At 37.5% G+C, this 24,814-nt stretch overlaps 1 protein-coding gene across 2 annotated transcripts in view; it reads left to right on the forward strand.

Moving 5' to 3' along the window:
- RBKS (ribokinase) overlaps positions 1 to 24,814 on the forward strand; it is a 72,868-nt gene that overhangs the window by 23,973 nt on the left and 24,081 nt on the right. For both annotated transcript variants that reach the window (XM_054279126.1, XM_054279125.1), the window contains exons 3-6: positions 1,958 to 2,021; positions 4,773 to 4,835; positions 11,969 to 12,133; positions 17,364 to 17,455. In XM_054279126.1, coding sequence (XP_054135101.1) covers positions 1,958 to 2,021; positions 4,773 to 4,835; positions 11,969 to 12,133; positions 17,364 to 17,455 — 384 coding nt within the window. The remainder of the gene's footprint in view (positions 1 to 1,957; positions 2,022 to 4,772; positions 4,836 to 11,968; positions 12,134 to 17,363; positions 17,456 to 24,814) is intronic.

A 24,814-nucleotide genomic window follows, 5' to 3' on the forward strand; every position in this document is an offset into this window, starting at 1 on the left:
TAAAGTCCTTCAAATGCACTAGGATTAACTGGGTTGGATACTGATGAACTAACATGGAAAAAAGTCTCCAGAGGAAAGTGACCTCCATGGACACCCCTTGGAGGGCTTCCCTCCAGCACTGAGATGTCTTTCTGTGAGCAAAAGTACCCTGGCTGATCTCAGCTGCTTTGACAGTTGAACAGTAAGGGATGTCTGTCTGTCAGTCATGCAGGATCCAGAGCTGAGGGAAGGAAGTTTCAGTTGAGCTTCTGGAAGGAGGTTATGAAATATTTTGTTGCTGAATTGACTAAGCAGATTGTGAGATTTGTTGTAGAAGAATCATAGTAGCAAGGGAGGGAGAAGATGATACCATCAGAGCGCAGTTGTTAGGGTGCAGAGGTGAGCACAGCTCAGGTTTAAATTGCAGATGGCTGCAGTCATCCAGCGTAAAGCAGTCAGAAGAGGCAGCTTCTGACAACCCGCCCTGTCTGGCAAACTGGGAGTAGCCAGAAGTACAAATATACTCTAATATGAAAACAATGACTAACACAGTGACCCAAGAAAATGTTGGGTTGTTTGGGGTTTTTTCCATGTACTAGACCAATGTTCCATCTGGTTAAACTATTCTTACCTTAATTACTGTCCTCCTTTGCTGCAAGACTGGGACTATCCTTAATAATGCTTTAGAAAAAACCCTTATAGATGTTGTAGGAAATGGACATTTCAAATCATGGTTATGCAATCAAATACGTGAGGGGAAGGATCATCCATCTGTAACACTTTAAATTCCAGAATTCTGAATCAAAGGGTTAGATTCTTGTGATCACTAGCTGGTACTCAGGCCTTCTCAGCTTTTTGAAGGACTGAACTCATAAATAGACAAATTTTTAACAACAGCCAGCCGAGGCAGCTGCTTTGTGCTGGTAGTAACTGAAGTACACCAGTAGCTACGAAGTGCTGTTTTATGAGAAGATGGATAATTGGTTAGGACTCCTCTAGACCCACAACCAGGATCTTGATTTGGCTTCTACTTCTTTTTATCTCTTGCAAAAATACTTTCTGTAGCATTGGTTAGTCTTTGACACTGCTCAGATACACAACTCACTCTTGGAATTGGGAACACATGCTATGCATGCTGAAGACAGGCTGAGTGGTGACTCAAAAGCTTTGTTGGCTTTATAAATATATTTTAAATGCTTGCATGGTATTAAGCAAATTAAAGTATTTTTTTCTCTCTGTGTACCTCATCTCCTTTGTTCAGCTTGTGTAATGTAACAAAAAGGAATTTATATTACTTTGAATAAACAGCAAGCAGAATTGTTTTCAGCTAAAAAGATTAATGGAACTGAAATTACAAGCTTTTTAAGTTGCTATTAAAAAAACAATAGACCATAGCTTGACTCCTTAACTCAACTTGATCTGCTGTTGCTGGATAATGCAAACAAAAATGTTGAATTTCTAAACAGTACACTTAGTATTGAGAACTGCAGAAATTAGTAATGCTGCATTTATCATCGCTTTCTCTCCCATAGACACAGTTTGATATTTTTCCACCAAGGAAACTTGATGTAAAGAATTCAAAATGCAAACTGCAATTCAGAAGGACACCAGAATTAATGTCAATGCTTTCAATTCAAAGCTGAAAAATTCAGTACATGTCCAGATTTTAAAATCCCCAGAAGTTTCAGTGTCAGAGAAGCACAGAGTTTGTACAAGGATGAAACTTGAATATTGCAACATGGATATTTGTAATAGAGAAGGAGAAAATGCAGAACACTATTCTTATTGTTTGCTAATACTATTAATATATTTTTACCATTATTTCTTATTTATTTTTTGTTGATTAATAATGCAAAGGGCTTCTCAAGAATAAAAGTGTTGTATTTAAATTACAGTAGAGCATTTGGTTGTCTAAAGATAGTCTATTTATCCTCTCACCTTTCTGTAAAGAAAACCCATTATTTTATCTTTTGTACAGGTTGGGAGTGATTCCTTTGGCAATGATTATGTTGCTAATTTGAAGAAGAATGGTATTTCTACAGGTAAAATTTTACTTTATTTTGTATTATTTTTGAATGTCAAAAACTGGTGGTGAAGGATTTATTATTGTTTTACCTTATTAGATATGTTTTACCATTCAGAACTATGAATAACTGTTTTGATGCAGCTGGCAAGAATGAATGAATATGAAAGAGAATATGGGGACTCCTGAAATCAGCTGTACCACTAAAAATAAAATGTAGTGTTATTGCTAAATCTCAGATGATTGCATCATTGCAAGTCACCTGAAGGTAGCTTGCTGTTATGCAACTGTTTAGTCTGGCATTAATTATAATAACACCTAGTGAGAAATTTAAAAACTCATTCTGATTACTCATTCTCAACTTCACATTGTCAGAGGATGGATGGAGTGGAAATTCAATGGTAAATGCAGTACATTTCACCTTTGCTTTGTGAACCGACCCATGCAGTCATTTGAGAGACTGCAGCTGATGTTAGCACACATACACACAAAAATCAATGTTAAAAGGTTTTCAGAAAAATGGAAAATGAGGCATCCACAATATTCTATTATCTTTTACCTTTGTAAAACCAATTCCCTCTCTACTGTGCTCTGCTTAACTATATGATCACTTTTTTGTCTACACCACCCTTGTCTCCTTTGGGGTGGACAAGGATAGACAGATGTAATCACTAAGTGGCAATTCAATATTCTGTTTATCTCTTCTGTTTAATGTGCAGCCACAAGCTTAATCTATTGCATTATTCAAGTCCTGCCTTAAAGACAAAACTATCAGTATTTTGTGGGCTTTTTTAATATGCTTATCAGTGTAGCATCTAAATATTTCACAAATGTATATATAAGTTTATTCATTGTGTGTCTTTCAAATTAGGCAAGAAACCAAGCAAAGATACCATGAAAACAGTGTCTGTTATTGTACAGTTCTGAATTTCCCCAAAGCATGTCTACCTTGTGTCTTTGATGGTGTAAATGAAGCAATTATAATGCATAGCACTTAATGAAAATGCATATGCCACAAAGAACCTTAATGTTTTCTGATTTAAATTATTGATCTTGCAATCATAACATAAATTTTTAAATAGTCTTTATTGCAACAAATGAAAAATGTAGGGAAAGTATTCAGAAATTCCATCATATTGCAGTTCATTGATACCTACGTAGATCAGTTGAAGGGCTGGAATGTTTAGGTCCAAGGTCCCAATTTCTGCTCATTGAGTTGAAAATATCTCAGAATTGTGTTTGATTGTCACCTCCTCCATTGATCAGCCCTGGAGAAAAATAAGATATACTGCTGGTGAGGTTGATCCAGGATCCTAACTTGTATTCCAAGACCTGGAGGCAAGGGTGATTCAGTGTGCTCAGAGGTTTTTTCTCAAGATGGTCTTATTTTATCATGGGCTTTTTGTCCTGGTTTAATCATTTTCTAGCATATCCGTGTTGTTGTACATAAGGATACTGGGTACTGGATAAAAATCCTTGGGGTAATGCCAGTTCTGCCAGCTCTCATAACTTGGGTCCTTGTTGTATGTCTTCATGTTGCTCTTCTGTTTCCTAGCATATCAGCACACCCCTTTTCTTTCCAATTCCAATCTGTTTTGTAATTTCCTCTTTCCCTGTGTTCTTGTCTTCCACAACAAACCAGCTGCCAGTGCTGCTCAGACCATTTAGATCTTTATTGATCTTTGTTGTTCCTTTTCCCACATTTGAACTGGGCAAATTGCTGCTCATGCTGCAAGAGCATTGAGAGCACAGAAGACACACATTCTCTGCTTTCAGCTCCAGTGTGCAGAGACAGAATTCATGGTGAAAAGAAGCTGTAATTGCAAGGGAAGTCCTGCTCTGACCCTGGTAACTGAGCTAGACAAGGGTACCTCCAGGGCAAGTACCCGCAAGACTTCAGCAAAACCAGATGAGCATGATGTAAGGTGTTTTTTCTGCCTTCTTCAAATTGCAGCAGATTGTTAAACTGGCCACAAAGGCACATCTTGAGAAAGAAGCACACTTTTGCCTAGCATTAATCCATATTCTACAATGTTGGAACACCAGAGCTCCTTAAACAAAAGGTCCCCAGAATTTGTCTCAAATGGAATAGTAGATTTTTCTCAAATACAGTTTTTGAAGAAGAAAAAAGAAACCCTCAACTTTTCGTCAGTTTTCTGCTACAGTTCTACTGGTTTCTACTACCAATTTCCTATCATTGGTTGGTATTTGACAAATTTGCTGTCAGCTGAAAACAGGTTCTTATAGTAGGAAACATGGAACAATCTTTCTAACTGACATTGCTGCTAGCATGATATTAATTTCTCTGAATAATAATCCAAAGAGGATACATGTAACCCCACCACTGCCTTTATAGCATTAGTTAATATTGCTGCTGAAATGCAAATCTACACAAAATGAGATGCTGGGTTGTTTTAGTATTTTTGTTTTTCTTTAGCCTTGACTCTATTGTTTCATTGGATAAAAGAAATATTTCCAAGTAGGAGTAGAGTGCTTGAGAAGGCTGTATAAATAACATGCTTTCTCTAATGCAGAGATGTAGCCAAATTAAAGAATGTTGGACTCGTATTTCATTTTGTGGGTGTAAATTAACACTTTTTGTTGTTGTTAGCTTCTCTGGCATTGTTGCACATGAAAGAGTAATTAGCATTTTTAAATTGCTGGAGGTTATGGGTTCATTTTAGATTTAATTCAATTAAACTGCATCACATGCTATTGGTTGAAAGTAATGTATTGAACTAGTGCATGCTCTAACTTTTCCCTTTCTTAGCATTTGTAGGTCAAACTACAGATGCTGCTACTGGAACTGCTTCAATAATTGTCAACAGTGAAGGTACATATTTCTGCTCTGAATTGTCCTCTTTGTTCTGCCTTTTCAGCCATAAAAGAAACCTTTGACTTGTCACTGTTAATTGTGGGGCTTTTTTCCTACATTTTTCTTTTTTTTCAAGATTTTATTCACACTTTATTGCACTTCTGTTTATTGCAGGCAGAGTAGAATTTGGTGCCTAAAAGCAGCAGAATCAGATGCTTAAATTAGCAGTGTGATAGCCATATTTCAATCAGCCAGCTGAGCTATCTAGTTTTACATTCCTGAGCATGCAGTGTATTAGAAGGTTAAAGGTCTCCTTTTCCACTACAAATTACCCAGTACTTTTACTGTAGAATTATTAAGGTTGCAAAAGACCTTTAAGATTATGGAGTCCAACCATTAACCCAGCAGTGCCAAGTTTGCCACTAAACCTAAGTGCCACATCTACATGTCTTTTCACTACCTCTGGGGTTGGTAGCTCAGCTGCTTCCCTGTGCATCCTATTCCAGTGCTTGACAACCCCTTTAGTGAAGAAATTTTTTCTAATATTCAATCTAAGTCTCCTCGGTATAACTTGACGCCATTTCCTCTGGTCCTATGAGGGAAAAGTTTGCCTCCTCAGGACACCAAGTGAGTCATTATGCTCTCAATCAGGAAAAGGACTTGTCCTCAGTATAAGCAGAAATATTTCTGTTAATCTTGTAATTTTACCACAAATCTTGATTCCAAGTTGCATCTGCAGTGATGAGTACACAGTGAAATGGCATTTTTTTTCCATACTAGTTTTCCTTAGCCTATGCCTTTGCTCTTATATTGCAGAGGAAGAAATAAAGATTTGGCTTGTTTTCATATTTTTTGTTTAGACTGCTAAACTGTCCTCAGAAAACTTTATATCTTTTCCTCAAGCATAATTTAATCAGCCAGCTGATCAACCTAGTTTTATATTGTCCTAAACACACAGTATATTAGAAGGTTAAAGTTCTCCTTTCCTACTATGACTTACCCATCACTTTTACTATAAAATCATAGGTTGGAAAAGACCTTTAAGATCACTGTGTCCAACCATTAACCCAGCAGTGCCAAGTCCCCCACTAAACCACCTACCTAAGTGCCACATCTGCATGTCTTTTCAAGCTATTTCCTCAAGCAATTGAGAGCCCTTAAAAAAAGTGTGTCTGGATCAAAATATAGAGCTTAGGACTGATAATGTTTATGCAAACATAACAAATTAAGTGTGATTGGATTAGTTCACTTCTGGAGTTGCTAAGAGGCTTCATTTGAACAGTTACCACAGCTTAGCTGACACATCAACTTACCAAGCTTCTGTGTAACCTGATGGTTGTACATTGGGCTACAGCTCAAAATGGGAAAGGAAACATAACTATTTACTCACACAGCAAAACCGGGAAGGAACTGTGACTAAAGGCAAGCCTACACAGGAATATTCAGGAAAATTAGGCAAATTAGTTGGAGATGTGAGTTTAATTTTCCCTAAGTAAGATTAATCCAAGCCTTGCATGACAGCTCTAAGTCAGAAATAAGGTAAATAACACTAATACATTGGATAACCTGGATACTGCCTGTTAACTTCCACCTCCTTTTCTGGGTTTGGATCAGCAGGTAGATTACACAGCAACTCTTGACACTTCTTATGCTGCCTACAGTCACTATGGCCATTGTAAACAGGAGGGACTGTGGGAATTCTAGTAGTGTTCCTGGGCCTCACTGTTTTGTACATGTCTTGCACTAGGCTTGCTGTCCAGACTAGTAGAATAAGAACCAGTCTTATAATTTCCCAATTCATATGCATGGCCAGCTGAGATAAAAACAGTCTAAACTTGAATGAAAAGAGGATGACCTGTTAAAATTTTACCACCAATAATTTTTCCAAAGGATAAGGAACAAAACAATCTTGTGGATGTAAAACCTTTATTAGCACCAGGAAAGGGACGTGGATGTTTGGGGCCATGAGGTTCACAGTGGGCTATCTTACATGTTAGTGTCATTGTGAAGGGTATATGACTGTCTTGTGATTCACATAGGGACATGAATAATGCATAAAGTCATGTAGTTTGTGCCTCTGAGTAACTGAAAAATCATATGCTAAGTTAGCACTGGCCTCAAATTTAATTTAAAATCTAGTAGAAGAGCAAACCTGGTCAGAACTATGCTCTAAAGCAAACAGATGCACAGAATTGGTAATGGTTCTCGTTGTTACTTCTCTCAAAAACCATCTGGCGCCTGAATTGAGTAAATTGCAGTAAAATAGCAGTACTTATGTGCTTTGCTGTTGCAAGAGACATTTTTTTTTTTTTTTTCTGTAGAAACCTGGCTGATTTGACCTAAGCAGGCTTTACAGCAGTTTTCAAAGGGCTTGTCTACACATGCATGTTTTACTGCAGTGGCTGAGCTGGCATAGCTGAAACACCACAGCACTCAATGGACTGATGTAAAGTAGTTTCTGCTAGTTCAAATTGTACTTGAAAGGGAAGCATTTGAAGTTGGGGTTGGTGATGCTGTTTTGTGTTGAGGGACAAATAAAAACCATAGCTATCATCTCTTTAAATTGACAAGTTTTCGCTGCTGTATTGTTACACACCTAACCTACCCTTCTTACCAATTCTTTACATGTACTGATACTTTGGAAAAATACCAACCCAAACCAGCTGAGAAAAATCACAGGAAGAAGTAGGACATATAAAAGTAGAGGGTATATGATGCTCTGATGTATGAGTGAAGGCAGAGCAAAGAAAAGCTGTAGAGATCAGAGTCAGATGAGGCTCTGAAGGAAATCTTCCCTGGTGTTACCTCTGTCTGTCTAACTGGCACTGCAGAATTTCTTGGAAGTTTTTGGCTGATTACTGAATTGCACAGGTATAACTCACCCACTATTGTAATTGGCAAAGTGCTAAAAATTGGAAAATATCAGGCACATTTGATAATCTCAAAGTTGATTATATTCTGGGACAATACAGTATAGTTTCAATAAAAGATAGAGAGGTTCAATCTCTGTTTTAATGCAGAATGGTAGAGAGGTGTTTAATGAGTTTATAGAGCTGCACTGAAAAATGTGCAGCCCACAGATGCTGCAAAGACCTCTGCGCTGGTCTCAGAAAGCTGTGCAGAAATATTTCTTGGATCTTGTGTTCCTTTCAGTTGTTCTCTTTTATGCTGCTGCCTTTTCAGAAAGTTTTGATTTGACTAAACACAAGTATACCAGGATCTTGTATATCCAAATCTGTACTTTCTCTCTTAAGGATAAAAGCTAATACATCCAGCTGCTTTTCTTAACATTTTCTTTGAGGTACATCACAGACCCAAGGTTTTGTTTCCCCTTTCAGTCTGCCCTCTTGCCACTAGCTCTGTCACTTAGCACACCTTCTGCTAGCAATGTGATATTGGATGGTAAGAGCTCCATAAAGTGATGATGTACTTTTACACAAACATGTAGTGAGGGAAAAACCCTCTTTGCGGATAATTTTTTACATGATTACCTCTGAAGGTTATTGCAGCTTTGTCCATATCTGGTACTGACTGCTGATGGAACCATTATGTTGGCCTAACTGGACTAGAGGTTTGAACAAGTCTGACAACATTCATATTCATATTCCTAGCAAAAATTCAGTGGAGGCACAACAGAGTTTGGCAAGTCATGATAAAATTCTCTTGATTATTGCAAGTTATGACTTGGAGCTCACCTACACAGAACACTGCATGATAACCCTCACTTGAGACAGGCATTGTGCTGACTTTATGATAAAGTTATTAATCATTCATGAACAGTGAATAGACATTATTTTGTAAGTTGAGTGTACTTTTGGTACCAAAGCACTACTAGTAAAAAAACCATTCAAAATATGTATTTAGGCTAAAATTTATATATATATAAGGCTAAGTAAATAAGGCAAACTTAGAGTACATATGCCAACTTGTTTTTGTTATAATTTCCACAGAGGAAAATCTTTGGTGTGAACCTTCAGGTTTATGAAGAAATGTCACCTGAATTTTAAAGACTTTCTACATATTGACTTTCTTTATTAACTTGAGTATTTTATGTGCGAGACTCTTCAATATTTCTTTTAAGTCGTTGCCTAGAAATTAGGATACCATAACACACCCCAAACCCACCCTCATATTCATGAACTATGTGATTTGGCAACACATGTTTTTCTTGTAGCATTCTTTTCTGATCACAAATATAATTTTCTTCTGTGTGAATTATTAAGCACAAGCTCTGCAGCTATTGTTACAATCACACTGTTTGATCTGTTTGATATTTTGATTCATTCTAAGCACTACTGATGGTTTTTAGGCTTGTCATCCAGTTTTAAAGATATTTATTGCACTGTGGTGTTTACTGATTTGACATTTGATTTTTCCACTGGCACTTCTCATCTGATGTCATCTATAAGATGACCCATGTAAAAACAGGTCTGGCTTGAGTTATCCATCTTTCTAAGAACTGGCAGTAGCAATTTTAGAAGCCCAACTTAGAACAGTTTTTATGTATGCGGCATTTATCCTGACTGGACCCAGTCCCCATCTGGTGTAAGCCTGTGCAAGCTTATCGGTTTCATTTAGCTGTTACAGCTTATAGCAAGTGTGAAAGTGGCCCTTAATATTCTAGCTGATGTCTGCAAAACTCAAAGTTATATAGATGTTCCCATCAAAACTGATATTTTTAGTCTAAGAAAAGAGATTTTAGAATCAACAGTAATGCAGTAAATACATTATTCTCATTCTTGGTGTGGGTAATGTTTTACCTCACTGGAGTAGTTTTAGAAGTTAGGTCTACAGTTTAAGGCTTCACCCAGGGTTAACAGAGATACACAGACTTTTCTGGACAATAGTTTATCTCCTCCTCAAACAGACATATAAGATATATAAGACTAAAAAAACCTCTGAAAATATTTGTCTCTTCTCCTTGTTGAAGGAACATAGAAAAACAATTTTTCAAAATTAGTTTTCATAGAGTTTTCTAGTGTGTAGGATTTTTTTTTAACTTAAAAAATTATTTTATGTTGGACAAGATGAATCTCACCCCTCTTTGCCATCTGTCTTTAACTCTGTTGTCCCTGATGCTGAATTCCCATCTGATTTCCCTGGCAAGAAATAATTTCTTTCAACAAAATGGTTGCTGTTAATGCAAAATTTTGTATTAATTGTGAGTGCATGGGTCCAGATTCTGCCTTCATGTACCCCAGTGCAAGTTTGTGGTGATTGCTATCATTCAGTAAGTCTGGTATACATAGCTAAGAACAGAATGGGGTGAGGGGGGTTTTCCTCCAGCTTGGGTTTAGTCTGTCTGGACTGTTGCACCACAGTAGGTACTGCATCTCCCTGGCAGGTTTGAAAGCAGTCTCTAAGTCTCTGACCTTTTGTAGTTAGGAAGAAAATCTTCAGACTATGATCCAGTGTAGCACAGTCTACCTTGAATTTGTACATATGGGTTTGAGCAAACAGCCCCCCTCTACTGCCTTGGGCCATTAGCTCCAAAGTCTGATAATAATATAAATGTCAGTGCAGCTAAATAGTTCAGCAGGATAATGCAGCAAGACATGTGAATAGAGTCTGAGACTCTAGGAAGCACAGAGGCCAGGCAGAAATGAAAGAGATTCTTGTTCCACTGATTCTGTCTTTTACTGCTTGCACTGCTGCACCCTAAAGCTATCAAAATATATGCTCGGTAAAACAGGCACAATTTGCCTTAGAATATTTCCCCAACAGGATTCAGATATCTTTGGTAACATTTACATGTTGCAGACGGTTTTTTGTGTTGTTTGCTTTTGTTTTTTATCCAAGATGCCCATCATTGTCTGTTGAAAAGCAGGGCGTTGGCTTTTAAGTGCTGAGGTTTTGCTTTTCATATGCAGCTGTTCTGTACCAAACCATTGACAGCAGAATTGCTTTGGAAAGCTTGGGTCCCTCCCTCTGAGATCACTATATTATTCTTTCCATTGTCCTGCTTTCTTTTTGGAATGTATTTAGGGAGAGAAGCTTTGCACGTTCTTAGTCAAAGGACTTTGAAGTCACATTCAACAAAAATAATGTAGTAAAAACATAAATATTTATTTGCAGAGTAATTCAGTTCATTGCAGAATTGGTAGCCTTTAATGATTGGCAGTCCTTAAAGGAATCTTCAGCGGGGGCGGGCTGAGCCTGTAAATCAAGGAACAACTGACTTATTGAAGTTAATACCTGAGTGATTAATAATAAATTTTAATTGGAAGGCACCCATGCCTGAAGGTCTCTAAGTGTTGTAATAGAGATTAAAAAAAAAAGAAATTGCAATAAAAGAAGGTGATTTGTGTGTCTGAAGAAAAACAAAAGAATATTTGGAACCTACGTAAATGAACCTCACCTAACTGTAAAACAAACTACAAGAATAAAAAGGATCTTGGATGTGCTTTGAGACATTGCCATGCTTACACACACACAGCTTTGTTTAGAGTATTCTTCTGGCCACCTGTAAGAGCAGAAGAAGCTGTTGCCCACCTTTTTTACTCACTTCTGATAAAACTTTCCTAAGACACAGGCATCACCTTTCTGGGCTTTGGTGTCATGCTGGTTCTGGTTTTCATGATGATGAGGAGCACTAACTTGAAATATTTCAGGTAAATGGTGTAAGCCTGCTTCTCTGAAATCTAAAGAACATGCGTAATTTTCTTAGCTGTGTGAAATACTTTTTGTTCCCAGCTGATGGGAAAATTAAAATTTTTATACCATTTTTGGCATATGAATTCAGTAATCACATTGATGCTTTTCTCTTCCAAATGCTACTGGAATATTTTAGGAAGATGCAAATATCATCCTCAGCGTGTATCCACCATCTCCACTGTGACTAGTGCAGTGCTTCTTTAGAGTTCACAGAAGACACCAAAATAAGACTGTGGAATGCCCATATATGATCTTTCCCAAAGGAATTTATATTGTGTTTATTGTGCAGTATTAGTTCATTAGTACATCAGTCTTTTTTATTATCCTCTGAAATATTTGTGTATTTGAAAATGTCAGCAATGCATACAGTTTTAATGGGGTTTTTTTGGGAAGTAAATTGAAATACTCATCTGAAATGTATTGTAAAAAGTTAAAGGAATTGTTTTATGTACTTTATTGTCAAAGTTAAAGTAAAAAACACAATATCTTCTCTTTAGGACAGAATGTTATTGTCATAGTCCCAGGAGCCAACCTGCTTTTAAATTTTGAAGACCTGAAGAGGGCTTCTGATGTCATCTGTAAGGCCAAAGTGGTTGTTTGCCAGCTAGAAATAACCCCTGCTGTTTCTCTTGAAGCTCTGAAAATGGCACGTGCCAGTGGAGGTAATTTAACATAAGCCATTCTTTCTCTTTCATTTGTGCTACATGAAAAATACTCTTTATCATGCTTTCTAAATAAAGATGCTGTAGTCTGTTCTGGTTTCTGTCATATTAGTTTTATTTAGAATTGAAACAATAGCCAACAAATTCATGCTATGCTAATGAGAACTGAATTCGCTTAAAAAATGTGTTAACCTTGGATAGCAAATTAACTCCTACCTTTATAATTTCCCTGTATATGTCTGGTGCTGCCTTTCCTCCTGTTTTCATGCTGTGACTAAGTACAGTATAATGTTGATAGGTAAGGCACTATGGGCCTGACTCTGCTATGATTCCAGAGCAGAACAGGCATAATGAATGCAAGTCAGTAAAGTTCCCCACACAGGAAAGTGAATAAAATTACTTCAAAACCAGACTTATGCCCTTGTTCTGCCAGCATAGAGTAGGTATGGCTGTGGTTTTTTGTATAGTAGTTGACATCCTTAAAATTAAAAAAAAAAAAAGCTTTTGTTTCCTAACCAAAACTCTTGTGTGACTGGGCATGATGCCATGGCATAGACACAGTCATGGTCTGTGAAATTATTAGAAAATTGTTACTGTACTATACTTTTAAATGTGGGGCATTGTTCCTGCAGTGTAGCATATACGTAGATGAAAGCTGATATTTTGCTTGAACAGGATGGGGTTTCATTACCAACATAATGTTTTTGTTGTTTAAGTGCCTGTAATGCTTTCAGTTACTCAAGCACAATTACCACAGTATTTGAACACTAAGTAAATAATTATGCAAGAGAGGCATCTATATGAGATTTAAAAAATGTTTTCCCCTTCTATCCAGAAGATCGGGCTGGGAGAAGACAGCTCATAGCATAGTCAGTCATGCAGCAGATCAGGGATGCAACTGGGATCAGACTGCAACTGGTATTACTATTTTCTTGAAGCTGAGCCCGGGATAGCTCCAGTAGATCATGGCATATGGGAACTGTAGGCTCTTCAGTTCACCTTCTGCACCATGACCTGTTGTGCACCTGTTGCACTATATTTCTGTCATTACCTTTTATGAAAATGGCTAACAACATTTTAATCTAATGGTTAATGGACTCTACTTGAATCATTAATCAATATCCATGACTTATCTTGTCCATTTCTAACTCTATGAACAGTTTTGGCAAGATGCTTCACACTTTTGTCACCCTCCTATGGCAAGATGCCAGCCTGTGACAGAAGAAAAGACAAGATTTTTAAAAGCAATTGAGAAAAATTCAGACCTGATACGCAGAACAGACATGCAATCACTTAGCAACTGTAGACAGCACAATATATCAGGAAAAGATAGTAGTTAACTGTGGGCCAGCTGTAGTTCTGTGCTGTCAGTGTGTTATCATTGTGCAGCTCTTCTGTCAGGGAAGTTTGGTTGCTTCTGCTTTAAAACAATAGGCTACACATGTTCAAATGTCATGTGCCATCAAATCTAAGTAAACAGCTGAGTTTGTAGCGCTGTAAAAACCTATCTGTAGCCAACAGTAAATTGTTAATGCAATTTCTCTTCTTTTAGCTTGCAATACCCTCATGTATTATGTAGCACTTCATGTTAGAATGTTCACTTGACTATTTCTGTGTAAAAGAGATGCATACCCAGATGCCTCAAACCTCTGTTTCGATGAGGTTTTTTTGCTTGTTTTTCTTCATTCTTACTGAAAGAAATAAACAAAAGAGAGAAAGAATATGGAGACACAAGCAAGAACTCCTTGCTTCTCTTCAGTGAAGGTCATCTGGATCTGTAAGCTGGAGAGGGGCATCTCATCATGTTATGTACATGTCATGACATCTTCTCATTGTGGCACTGATAGGAAGGAAGGAAGGAAGGAAGGAAGGAAGGAAGGAAGGAAGGAAGGAAGGAAGGAAGGAAGGAAGGGTTGTGAATAACTATATGAAGTAGGTATAAATTGTAGTGGAAATCTGACTGGACAAATAAAGTTTTGTAGTGGTCAATGGTGAGAAGCTGCTGCTGCCTCCAAAAGTCTGGTTTTGGACTTCTCTAATGATAGACTCCATAAAAGATGGCTGATAATGCCCAGCATATTAATACTGTAGTGAAAAATGATCTGGAAGTCCCTCAGTTAAAGGTTCCATGTCACTTGCAAGAAACAGATCTATTTTTCGGATGCTTCAAGCTTTTAATCTTGGGCTACAAGTTTTCATAACAGCTGTTTGTCTGTGGTTAAACTCTTTGCGATTTCTGCCAAAGCACTGTGGTTGCAGAAACCAGGCAATGGAAAATGCCTCCCACCCTACCCTAGCTTTTCAATTATGAATACCAGCTACCCTAAAATTTACTTTAGACTTGATAGCAAGGCAGCTTTCTTTTAAAGATAAGCCTCCACAATGGTATGGAAACCTGCCTGATTTTAACTGTATTTTCAACTTTTGGAAAACAAGTACCTTTCACACAGACATCAGAAAATTGTTAAGAGCTTCACAGCTACCTTCCCCTGAGCATCAGTCCATACAGGCACTTGTCCTTTTGGGCAGCATGAGTTCCAGTGTAATTCCTGAATCTGGTTTTAGACAACTTCTTTTATACTGTTAAGGATCTTTTGTATGCCCAGGAAGCACAGAGCAGCAGCTTCCTCAATTTCAATACAGAAGACAAAAAGCTAGATGGAAATGCTGGTGATGGAGAGTTGATTTCAGGCAAAGGAAATATAGGAGAAATTTACTTGATTTTTGAGGGTGGCAGAGGAAGAAAGAAAGGAGAAGGTGGAAGAGGAACACAATTGTAACAGAGATTAGGATTTGTTGAATAGAGATTGGAAAATGGAGGTAGAGTCAGGGAGGAGGCTGTGGGCACTGGAAGTGGGAACAGGAATTGTGGGCCATAAAGAGAGCAGATGTGGTGAAAGTTGAGTGAAAGAGGTTATAATTGCATAGTTCCTATGCAAGGAGACATAAAGAATAAAAACGCATTGAGGAGAATGGATCTCAGCAAAGGGAGAGAAGTGACAAGCTCGAGGAGTAGTCCTGTAGGAATCTCATAAACACAAAGCCAAGTACAAGATGTTGCACCTGGGTGGAACAACCCTAGTATCAGCACAGGCTGGGGGATGAATGGATCAAGAGCAGCCCTGGGGACAAGGACTTAGGGATGCTGCTGGGTGAGAGGCTGGACATGAGCTGGAAATGTGCACTCCCGGCCCAGAAAGCCAAACCTGTCCTGGGCTGCAGCCAAAGCAGCGTGGGCAGCAGGGCAGGGAGGGGATTCTGCCCCTCTGCTCTGCTGGGACCCACCTGGAACCCTGCATCCAGCTCAGGAGAGACATGGACCTGCTGGAGAGAGCCCAGAGGAGGCCACCAAGATGCTCAGAAGGATGGAGCACCTCTCCTGCAAGGAAAGGCAGTTTGCTCAGCCTGGAGAAGTCTTAGTGGTGACCTAATTGCAGCTTTCCAATAGCTGAAGGGAGCCTACAAGAAAGATGGAGGCAAACTTTTTACAAAGCATGCATGAACAGGACAAGGGGCAATGGTCATCCAACCCAGGCCATTCTATGATTCTGTGATTCTGTGAAAGAATTTCAGCAGAAAATAAGTTCCTCAGGATGACCAAACTGTTTATCCTGTTCAAAAACCATGCTCTTCTTCACAACCTGAAAGGGGATCTAAGGTTCCTCTATCTCCCCCATGCTCAGCAGATAGTAAATATGGGAGAAAACTAATAGTAGTATATTACATTGTGCTCATGATCAGTCTGTATTACCTAAAACCCAAGCTGGAACACTTCCAGTGCTGCTCCTGACCCATGCACATGTCAGTAGGATACCACATGACAGATTGTTCTCCAGTATGTGCTGGTTTTTGTTTTACCTAGGGAAGTATACTTTAAAGTTTTATGTTTAAGAAAACTTCATTAGTGTTGCAGTTAAGAAAATAGGAAGTGCAAGAGTTAAGGTTGCCTGTGAAACCTTAATTTGTCTCCTTTCTGCATATGTATTATGGTGCAGTCTTTAATTATGTGATCACATGCTGTTTTTCAGTGGTATGTGATCATATAATTAAAGAGTTTATTATAATACATATGGTATTGTAATAATTTAGGGGAGCCACATTAAGATTTCATTGGAATTCCTAATCCTGGCATTTTCTGACTTCTGAGTAAAAGTCTTTGTCACTTAATACTGTTTTTAATGAGGCAAGTAGAGAGGCATGATAAAGTTATGCAGTCAAAGGCTAAAACTTTCTAAGTGTCAATCACTAAACTTCTTGGTACTCAGATTTCAGAAGTCTCTGCATCTTTGTCTGTTGAGGCATTAGCTGGGATTCAGAGATGTTCAGGGTGTCTGACTAGTGCATGCTATAGCTTACAGTCTAAATATGTGTTTAGGACTGAACATTTAGGCATCCAGATTGGAAGATTTGATCACTGACTATAAGGAATATTTCTGGACTAAGAGTGTGCTTTATTTAAAAATGATGGCCTTGTGGTTAAGACCCAAGTATTAATCATGGAATTGGCAAAGTGAAAAACCTAGGCTGCAGACTTGCTATGTTAATAATGAGTAAGTCACTTACACTGTCCCCGTGACAAACCTTTGCTGCTGCTACTTGGGGCCTTAGGCTACTACAGTTTAAAGTTAGGGTAACTAACATATTCTACCACATGTTAAGTTTAGGTCTAGCTCTGCCAGATAGCATACTAAAAATATGCAGTGCCTTGTCTACACTACAGTTTTATAATGTGGCATTTTGAACAAGTTAGGTAACACATCCAGAAGCATATTTAACTCCTTGCCTGGACATGCCCTTCATTACTCCATAACTCGTGATTCTTCATGTACAGAACTCAGATAACAACACTGAAAAATTCTAGAACTAAATCAGTTCTTGTAAAACTTATTAATACCATGGAAGAAGCATCATCAGTTAAAAAAATTTCATTAATGTCTAAGCATTTTCTCTCTTTATTTTTAATTTAATAATTTCTTGGGGTTTTTTTCTGTAACTTTTCTGTCATGTTCCTATCATGACAGGTGCCTGCACATGGATTAGAATGGAACTCTAATATAATAAGCAAAATTTTAGTACTTGTTTAAGAGGAGTATGCAGAAACTGAGAGTAATTTGTGTGTTAATAATAAATATTGGGGTCTGTGATTGAAACACAATGGTCTTTCAAGTGACAGTTTATGAATCTAAAACACTCTAGATTTAGATTTTCTTTTTCTTTCTTTTTTTTGCAGTAAAGACTTTGTTTAATCCAGCTCCAGCCCTTGCTGACCTAGATCCACAGTTTTATACCTATTCTGATATCTTCTGCTGCAATGAAACTGAGGTAATTGTCATATATCATGTTAAAGAAGGAGTCTTAAGCAGGAAAATTTCAGGATAGTCTTCTCAGAAATACAGCATAGGGAGAGGGAAATTGAGCCATGCTCCTCTTACCTGATCTAACCAGCAAAGAGGAGTATTCTAAGATAACTTTATCTTGCACTTGAAATTAAATTAGCTGTTTGCAGCAGGAAAGTTGGGTCCAGCCTTCCTTACAAGTAGATCAGCAAAATGCATCCATAAAAGGACACTTGTTAAATGTTATCACTGAGTGGTAAATATTAAAATAGTTCCTTGTCCTTGGTCTGTGGTCCCTTGATATGATTAGCAGGAATGCATTAGCCATAGTGTTCTGACAGTTTTAAACTCTGTTGCCAGAAGGTGATGCACGCTTGCTGCACTTGATGGTAAACAGTAGCTTCATATGCCTCTTCCTGTCAGATCTGTTTTCAGTGAATCTTCTCTGGCCTTCAACCTATATTTTGCTTTTTTTCATTTTTCCCCCCTCCTTTTCCTCTCTTTTCTAATTCAAGTGTTATTTCTCCCAAAGGAAATTGGTTTTGTCACAAGAGACAAATTAACCTCATCCCTTAAGACCTTTGTTTAAATTTGCTACTTATTAGCATTAGGCATGCTGTGTTCCTTCCCCTCACCCTCTCTTTATATAAACAGGAATGTGGGAGAAGTAACCTATTGGATAAGAGCCATGTCTTGATCAGAATTAAAGTTATTTCTAAGAAACATGAATTCTGCAATGAACATGATCCCTTTGGGTGGGGAGGAGGGGGAAGAGCTAAGAGAGAGCGTGGCCCTGCTTACTTGTCGTGTTTTTTGTCTGATGACAATGTCTGTCAGTGTAAATTTTTGAAGGCTCAGTTACCCTCTTTTGAAATTTCTGTTAAACCCCATCACAAACTATATCAGAAGTTCTCAGTCCATGAGTCTTCTAGCATTTAAGGGTCAGCCTAAGTAACCCAAAAAGACATGTAAATTTTATTCTGGCATGTTTGCTTATGGGTCTGCCAAGTAGACATGGTCCAGAGAATTCAAGAATTAGCTAAATAGCAAGGTGGGAGATGATATGGCTCTTCAGGTCTCTGAAAGCCAGAGTTTCCAGGATAACTGGAATACAGTTATCAACTGGATACAAGTTGTGGCTCAGACACTGTACCACAGATATCAGAATTCAATTCTATGTGATGAAGAGAATGCTAAAGAAAAGTATTTATTCTTGTCCAGGGGACTTGCAGAACGCCAGTATCATGTTTTCTTAATGCTATCAGAAAGCTGTTATGCCTGGACTATGCCTCTGGATTGGCTAAATGGTGCAATGGCTCACATTTTGGGCTGAGAACATCCATACTCTCCCACTACTTAGTAAATATCATTTGTTGTTTGCCTTCTTCATAATGCCACTTGTTAATATTTTTCCCTCTGCAAAAACTTCTCCCCCATATGTTAGGAACAAAACTTTGTTTTTCTTTACTTGTCTATTCCTGACTTCTCTCTCTTTGCATCACATGTGTTAGAGTTTTCCTTTTGTTGTATTTTATTGCTAGGGGACAGTCTTGAAAGAGGCATTCTTTAGAAGTGAAGCTTGTTGGATCCAGGGGTATTATTATTACCACCACATGGAGAAAAGAAAATTACTTCTATTTAGAGAACAAGAAATACAGGTGTATAATTATAATAGATCCCTGCTCACTCATCTACCTTTTCCTGCAGAGCTGGGGGTACAGTTTGCATTCTTTTCTGCTGTTTTCTTTTAAAAAGTAATTACCATGTGAAAATAGCTTGGATCACTGGATGCAAGGTCAGGCACAGAAATAAGCTCTCTGCTGTTGAGGAGGCTCATCTCTTCTGAATTTATGGAAATGCTAGACATATGGGAGCTCCTGCCAGCCATATCATGGGAGCATAAATCCAAGTGTACAGCATATTCTGAGAACAACAATGGCTCGTAAATACCTTTGGTTTTAGAAACAACCTTTTGAAACTTTGCAATGAAATCGATTATGTTAGCACAAATGTAATATTCGATTTTGTTTGATTTCATTCTCTCTGTGTGTCTGATTTGTATTGAATTGATTTTTAGGGATGAACTATTGCCATTGTTCCTTTCGTGTTGCCGAGAAAAAAAGGAAAAATCAATCATTTGTTTTTCTTATGTCACCAGTTTGAAAGTAGTTTTTTTAGTAATTGTTGTATGTTCATATACCATCTGTTTTCTGTTATCTTTCATGACTTTCTTTAATTTCAGAGCTCTATAATGAGTACACTTGAGAAGTTTGATATACAGACAAATGTTTACATACCCAAATAAAGGTTAGCAGTCGCATCTCTGCATGACACTTAAAATCAACAAGTTAATTCTACAAATCTTAAAGATAAATCTAATTTTTTAAAATTTTATACATTCAACCGACTACATATGCATTTCCATCATCATCTTAAATAAAGGAGTACCTAAGACTTTGGTGATCCTGAACATATACTGGGAAAAGATATTTTTATCCTATTTTTTTTTAGAAATTCCCTTAGTATTTACTGGCAATTGCAGTTAGAAAATAGCATTTGGATAATATGGACCTTTTCTCTAAGCCACTATGGTCATTCTCTTGGATTTTAAAAAATTATTATTCTCTATGACCAAATTTATTGAATGTCCTACTTGCCACTGCCTTCCTGAGGTGTTCTGTTCCAGCTCCATTGCCTCTCCTACTTGGTATTTCTAAGTCTTAAATGTCTTCCTTATAGCCAAAATCCTATTCCAGCTTTACCCTTTCTGGAATTTTTTTTTTTTTTTTGTTATCTGGTATTTTTAGCTACTTCAAGAAAAAAAAAAGTATATTTCTGCTTTATCTTTACTGAGTTTTTTAAATAGTTAATAAACCACCTTGGGTTTGAAGGTGAATTCTTTAGAGCTGCCCAGTTCAACTGCTTCTAAAACATTCTTTTAAACACAGATGTGTGCTCTAAGACAAGATAAAATTTACACAGATTTTTTTTTTTTATTGCTTGGTTTGCCTTTCTTAGTAATTTATTTTTTCAAGTATTTATCACAATTTCATCATAATATCCCTCTCTTCCTTGTTCACCAAGAAAAACTTTTAAATTATAAAATCCTGTGGTTTGCAGATAATATGTGAACAGTATGTTTGTAACAGAAAATCATGTTGGCTGTCAAAGAGAACTCCAGCCATATAGTTTAAGACATCTTCATAGACTGTGTGGAGTGTTTGTATTATCAAAGATGAGGAAAGGGATGGTCCTTGTGTTTAGCTGGATTATTACTGAGTCAGAAGTTTCTGTTATTTACAGCTCTAAAGGTTAGGGTCTTGATCTGCAATGCCTTTGTCCCAGAACAGAAGTTAGAGATGTCAGCTCTAGTGTCAGCCATGGGATGCTGGCTCTCAAACATGCAGATATCAAATACAACATCAACACTTTATACTCCATTCTTTATTAAATGCTTTAGGATTTAATGAAATCACATGCAGTATCTGATATAACAGCACAGCTTGTTCTTATGGATTACGTGCGAGAGAGAAGCAAACAAAATTACACTATCAGTGAATTATCTACCATTAGTTTGTCTAGAAGGCTCTTCACAAGCTGTTCTTTTCACTCTTGCTTGTTGCAATAACAGAGGGTTTTTTGTCTGACATTACTTTCTTTTTATGTGGTTCATGAACAAAAATGTCAGAACAAATCTTGCAAGGTTATCAGTTCTTTCCCTGCTTAGCCTGTAGTTCAGTTTTATCTTTTCCCAGAAAGATCAAACTTGTTGAGACTAGTTTGTTAATTCCCAGATGTAACACAGCCTAATCCCTGAGGTTTGTGCAGGAATGTGCTAGTTCTCCATTCCCTTAATACTTCTAATGAAAAATAAATGTATCCAGTGTCATCCTGGTGAAAACTAATGGTTGTTCTTTTCAGTCATCTATAAATGTTGAAAAGGAGACAACCCAATACCAGACAAGGAATGGTTACCATTTTTTTCCCACGTATTTGTGTGATTCCTGGCTACAGATGGCTCAAGGCATAACCACAATGTCAATACAGTTCATGTGTTGTTTTTCTTTCTCAGCGTGTGCATGCAGTTACATAGCCCTGCAGGTTAGGAACCAAAATATATTGCACATCAGCAATTTCAATTTGATCCTAAACGTTTTGAAGAACAGCTGCTTCTCTGTTCACAGACTACTGAGGAGCCCTTCAGGAGAAGAAAAACTCCTGAATGGTTACAGAAAATGATTAAGTTTGACAAGCTATTTTTAGTGCAAAATTGGGAACTACTTTCTCCCTAATGTAAAATGGGTATCAGACTTCTGATCTAAAGAAGGCCTTGCAAAGATTTAATTAAATACTAGCATTGGAGCTTCAATAGTAGAAAGCAATACAAGTTAATTGCTGATTTTGTTAAAGCTGTAAGATGTATAAAAATAACACTGAAAAACAGATACATTCCTACTCTTTCCTTTTGTGTTGCTGTCTATTAACAGAGGATAGATATTTTTTTTAATAAATATTTGTTAGTATGTCCAGAATCAAGAGACATTATTGCCTTTTGCAAGATTCAGAGAATATGAAGTTTATAAAACTTTATCTGTAGTCCGGGATAAGGGTTTAAGTGCTGGGATTTAAGTACTGGGATAAGTATTTAAGATACTGCTTGTTAATATAGTGAGATTAATAGTAAGAATAATCTTCCTTAAGAAAATATAATTGATCTCTCTAGGAGTCAAAACAAAAACAGGTCCTTTAGAAATTCCTTTAGAAATACAGTATTTCAGAACATCTCTTGAATTTGCCTCTTGTGATTTAAGTAATGGAAAGCTACTATTCTGCTATTATATAGAAGTTGCCAGCAATTCACAGTATATTTTATTTCCATCTTTGTTCTAAACCCCTTTTTATAAGTTGATGGAAAGTATGAATTTTCCCATATTTAGTCTAAAATGAAAGATGTTACTTTTGGGAGGGAAATTATAGCTTCAGGCCAATTCATTTCAATCAGTTTTTAATTATTCTAGCACGATAAGTATTTCTGCCTGCCTGTATGTAAAAATTTTTTAATTTGAAACAACTGGAACTAGCTTGGCTTGTGGCCTGACCTTGCAATTTCTTATACACTAAATCTGTTGTACTACTTCTTGGGGACTGTTCACATGTGTTAGAATTAATGAGATTGAGTTCTTGTTTTGTCATTCTCAAAAGACATCTTCTAAGGTACAGGCCAAGTTTGTAGCCAGCTGACTTACTGTGTTATAATATTTGAAATGAAAAGTATTTTAAATTATCATATGTAGTTTTAGATGCATTAGCCTTAAAACTGAGACAGTTTCCCTGTTATTATTTATTATTTCTCTTCCAGTAGTACCTGGGAACATTTGCTAAGTTGTTATTGTGCTAGGTGCACAAAACCCAGTCCAAATGATGGACTGCTCCCCAAGGAATTAATACTTCTTGTTATTTCACCAATTTGTATTTGCTGAGGATCAGAGGATTGTGGAAGTTAGGAATAGGCCTCTGGATGTTCAGCTAGCCCAGCACCCTGGTGAAGCCTGTCCAGTTTAGGATGGATTGCTCAGGGTTTTGCCCAGTCAAGTTCTGAATCTCCCAAGGCTGGAGCCCGCATGACCTCTGGGCATGTGTTCCACTGCTTCATCACCCTTGTGGTGAAAAAGCTTGTCCTAATACTGGAATTTCCCATGTTCTAGTTTGTGCTTGTTGTCTCTAGCCCTATCCCTGTGCACCTTCAAGAAGACTCTGGCTTCATCTTCTGTATACCCACCTACTAAATTGGCCTAGACAGCAATTAGATGTTTCCCTTAGCCAGGAGTTCTTAAGGTTGAACCAGCCTGTTTCTCCCAGCCTCCTCTTGTATGTCCTGGTCTCTGGCCCTCTGACTGTCTCAATGGCCTTCCACTGCAGTGTGCTGTGCTAGCTCAGTGTCTTACTTGTGCCAGAGTTGCCAAAACTAGATACGATGCTGCAGGTTTGGTTGTGCAAATGCCAAGCAGAGGATCCAGAACATCTCCCTGGAAGTGGCTGCCCCAAATGCACCACAGCTAGAGGAACTGGCAAATGCTCCTGTGCTGGGAACATTCTCAGTTGTAGCCAGCGTAAATTACTGTTGCTGTTGAAAGAAGTTAATTGTTTTGGGTTGACTTTTGCGGGTAATGTGGGACCCAGGGTGGTGTTAGTTTTAACACAGATTTGCCTGGCAATCTCAGTTTGTTTCCAGGCCACACAAATGGCTGTTCTGGCACATGAGAGTGGGCCATTTCGACACGAATGGCAAGGAAAAAGCAGGGTCATTTTCTTTTATGTAGCACTTCTGGTTTGTGTCAGCTTACCATGACTAGACTCCACAGTCTAAAGAGAGACAGAGACATAACTAAGACTGGTAAAGACTATGGCCAAGAACCTTCCTATCTATGAAATTAAAAGCTTTAGCTAAATTTTTCTACCAGTCTTGCAAACAACATTTTGAAAATACTACGTAGATTAATTATATAATATCCAGCATAGGTTTATTCTGACAACAGTTGTGTGGAATGCCATCTTGCTTTAATAAGTCCATTTAACTGACTAGTTTTATGGGACTAGCTGCAGAAAAATAAAATTCTTCATTTGCTGCTCTTTTGTACAGTATGATGGCAAATGTCCACGTTGGGCTTTTAGTATTGTTATTTAATTTTTTCTTTACATAACCATTAGTTATTTCCCTCAATTGTACCACAGTTTGTTTTTAAAATAAGATTCTACTGAAGGGAGGAACTTAAAAACTCACCACAGTATTTAACATCAGTTGACATTTACTGCAATTTCTAATCATTGGCACAGAATCTGTCTGGCTTCTGCTGCTTTTATGGTTCTTCCAGCTTGTCCCAGTGTTTTTTAGTTGTACCATCCTGCTGTAGATGAGTTAGATGATAATGGTTTGAAGCAGCCAAAGATCTACTTTTATACAGACTTTGTCTGTTCAAAATAATTTTGTTTATTGGTATAAGCAGTGTAAAGATGAAAAGAAAGATTTCTACAAATATCTGTCCCAAAACAATTCTTTCACTATTCAAACAAAAAATCCTTTTTGATTTGGGACATGGGAAGCACAAAGCTGACTACTGTCATAATGCTAAGCATACAGGTTGTGCATTTCATTAGGAAGAATTATTATATTAAAATGCTTCATTTACCTTGCTCATGAGCTTATAGAAGCATAAATATCAGGTAAATAAACCAATATAAGATTTACTGTTAGTCTATAAAAACCAAATCCACTTTCCTTCTGGAGACTTTTCCACAGAGTTAGAATGTTTGGAATTATTGCCCCTCATAAAGTACTCTGAAAATT

Source organism: Melozone crissalis, unplaced genomic scaffold (assembly GCF_028551555.1).
Source record: "Melozone crissalis strain CALT ecotype California unplaced genomic scaffold, PUWL_Pcris_2 ptg000027l_1, whole genome shotgun sequence".
NCBI lineage: Eukaryota > Metazoa > Chordata > Aves > Passeriformes > Passerellidae > Melozone > Melozone crissalis.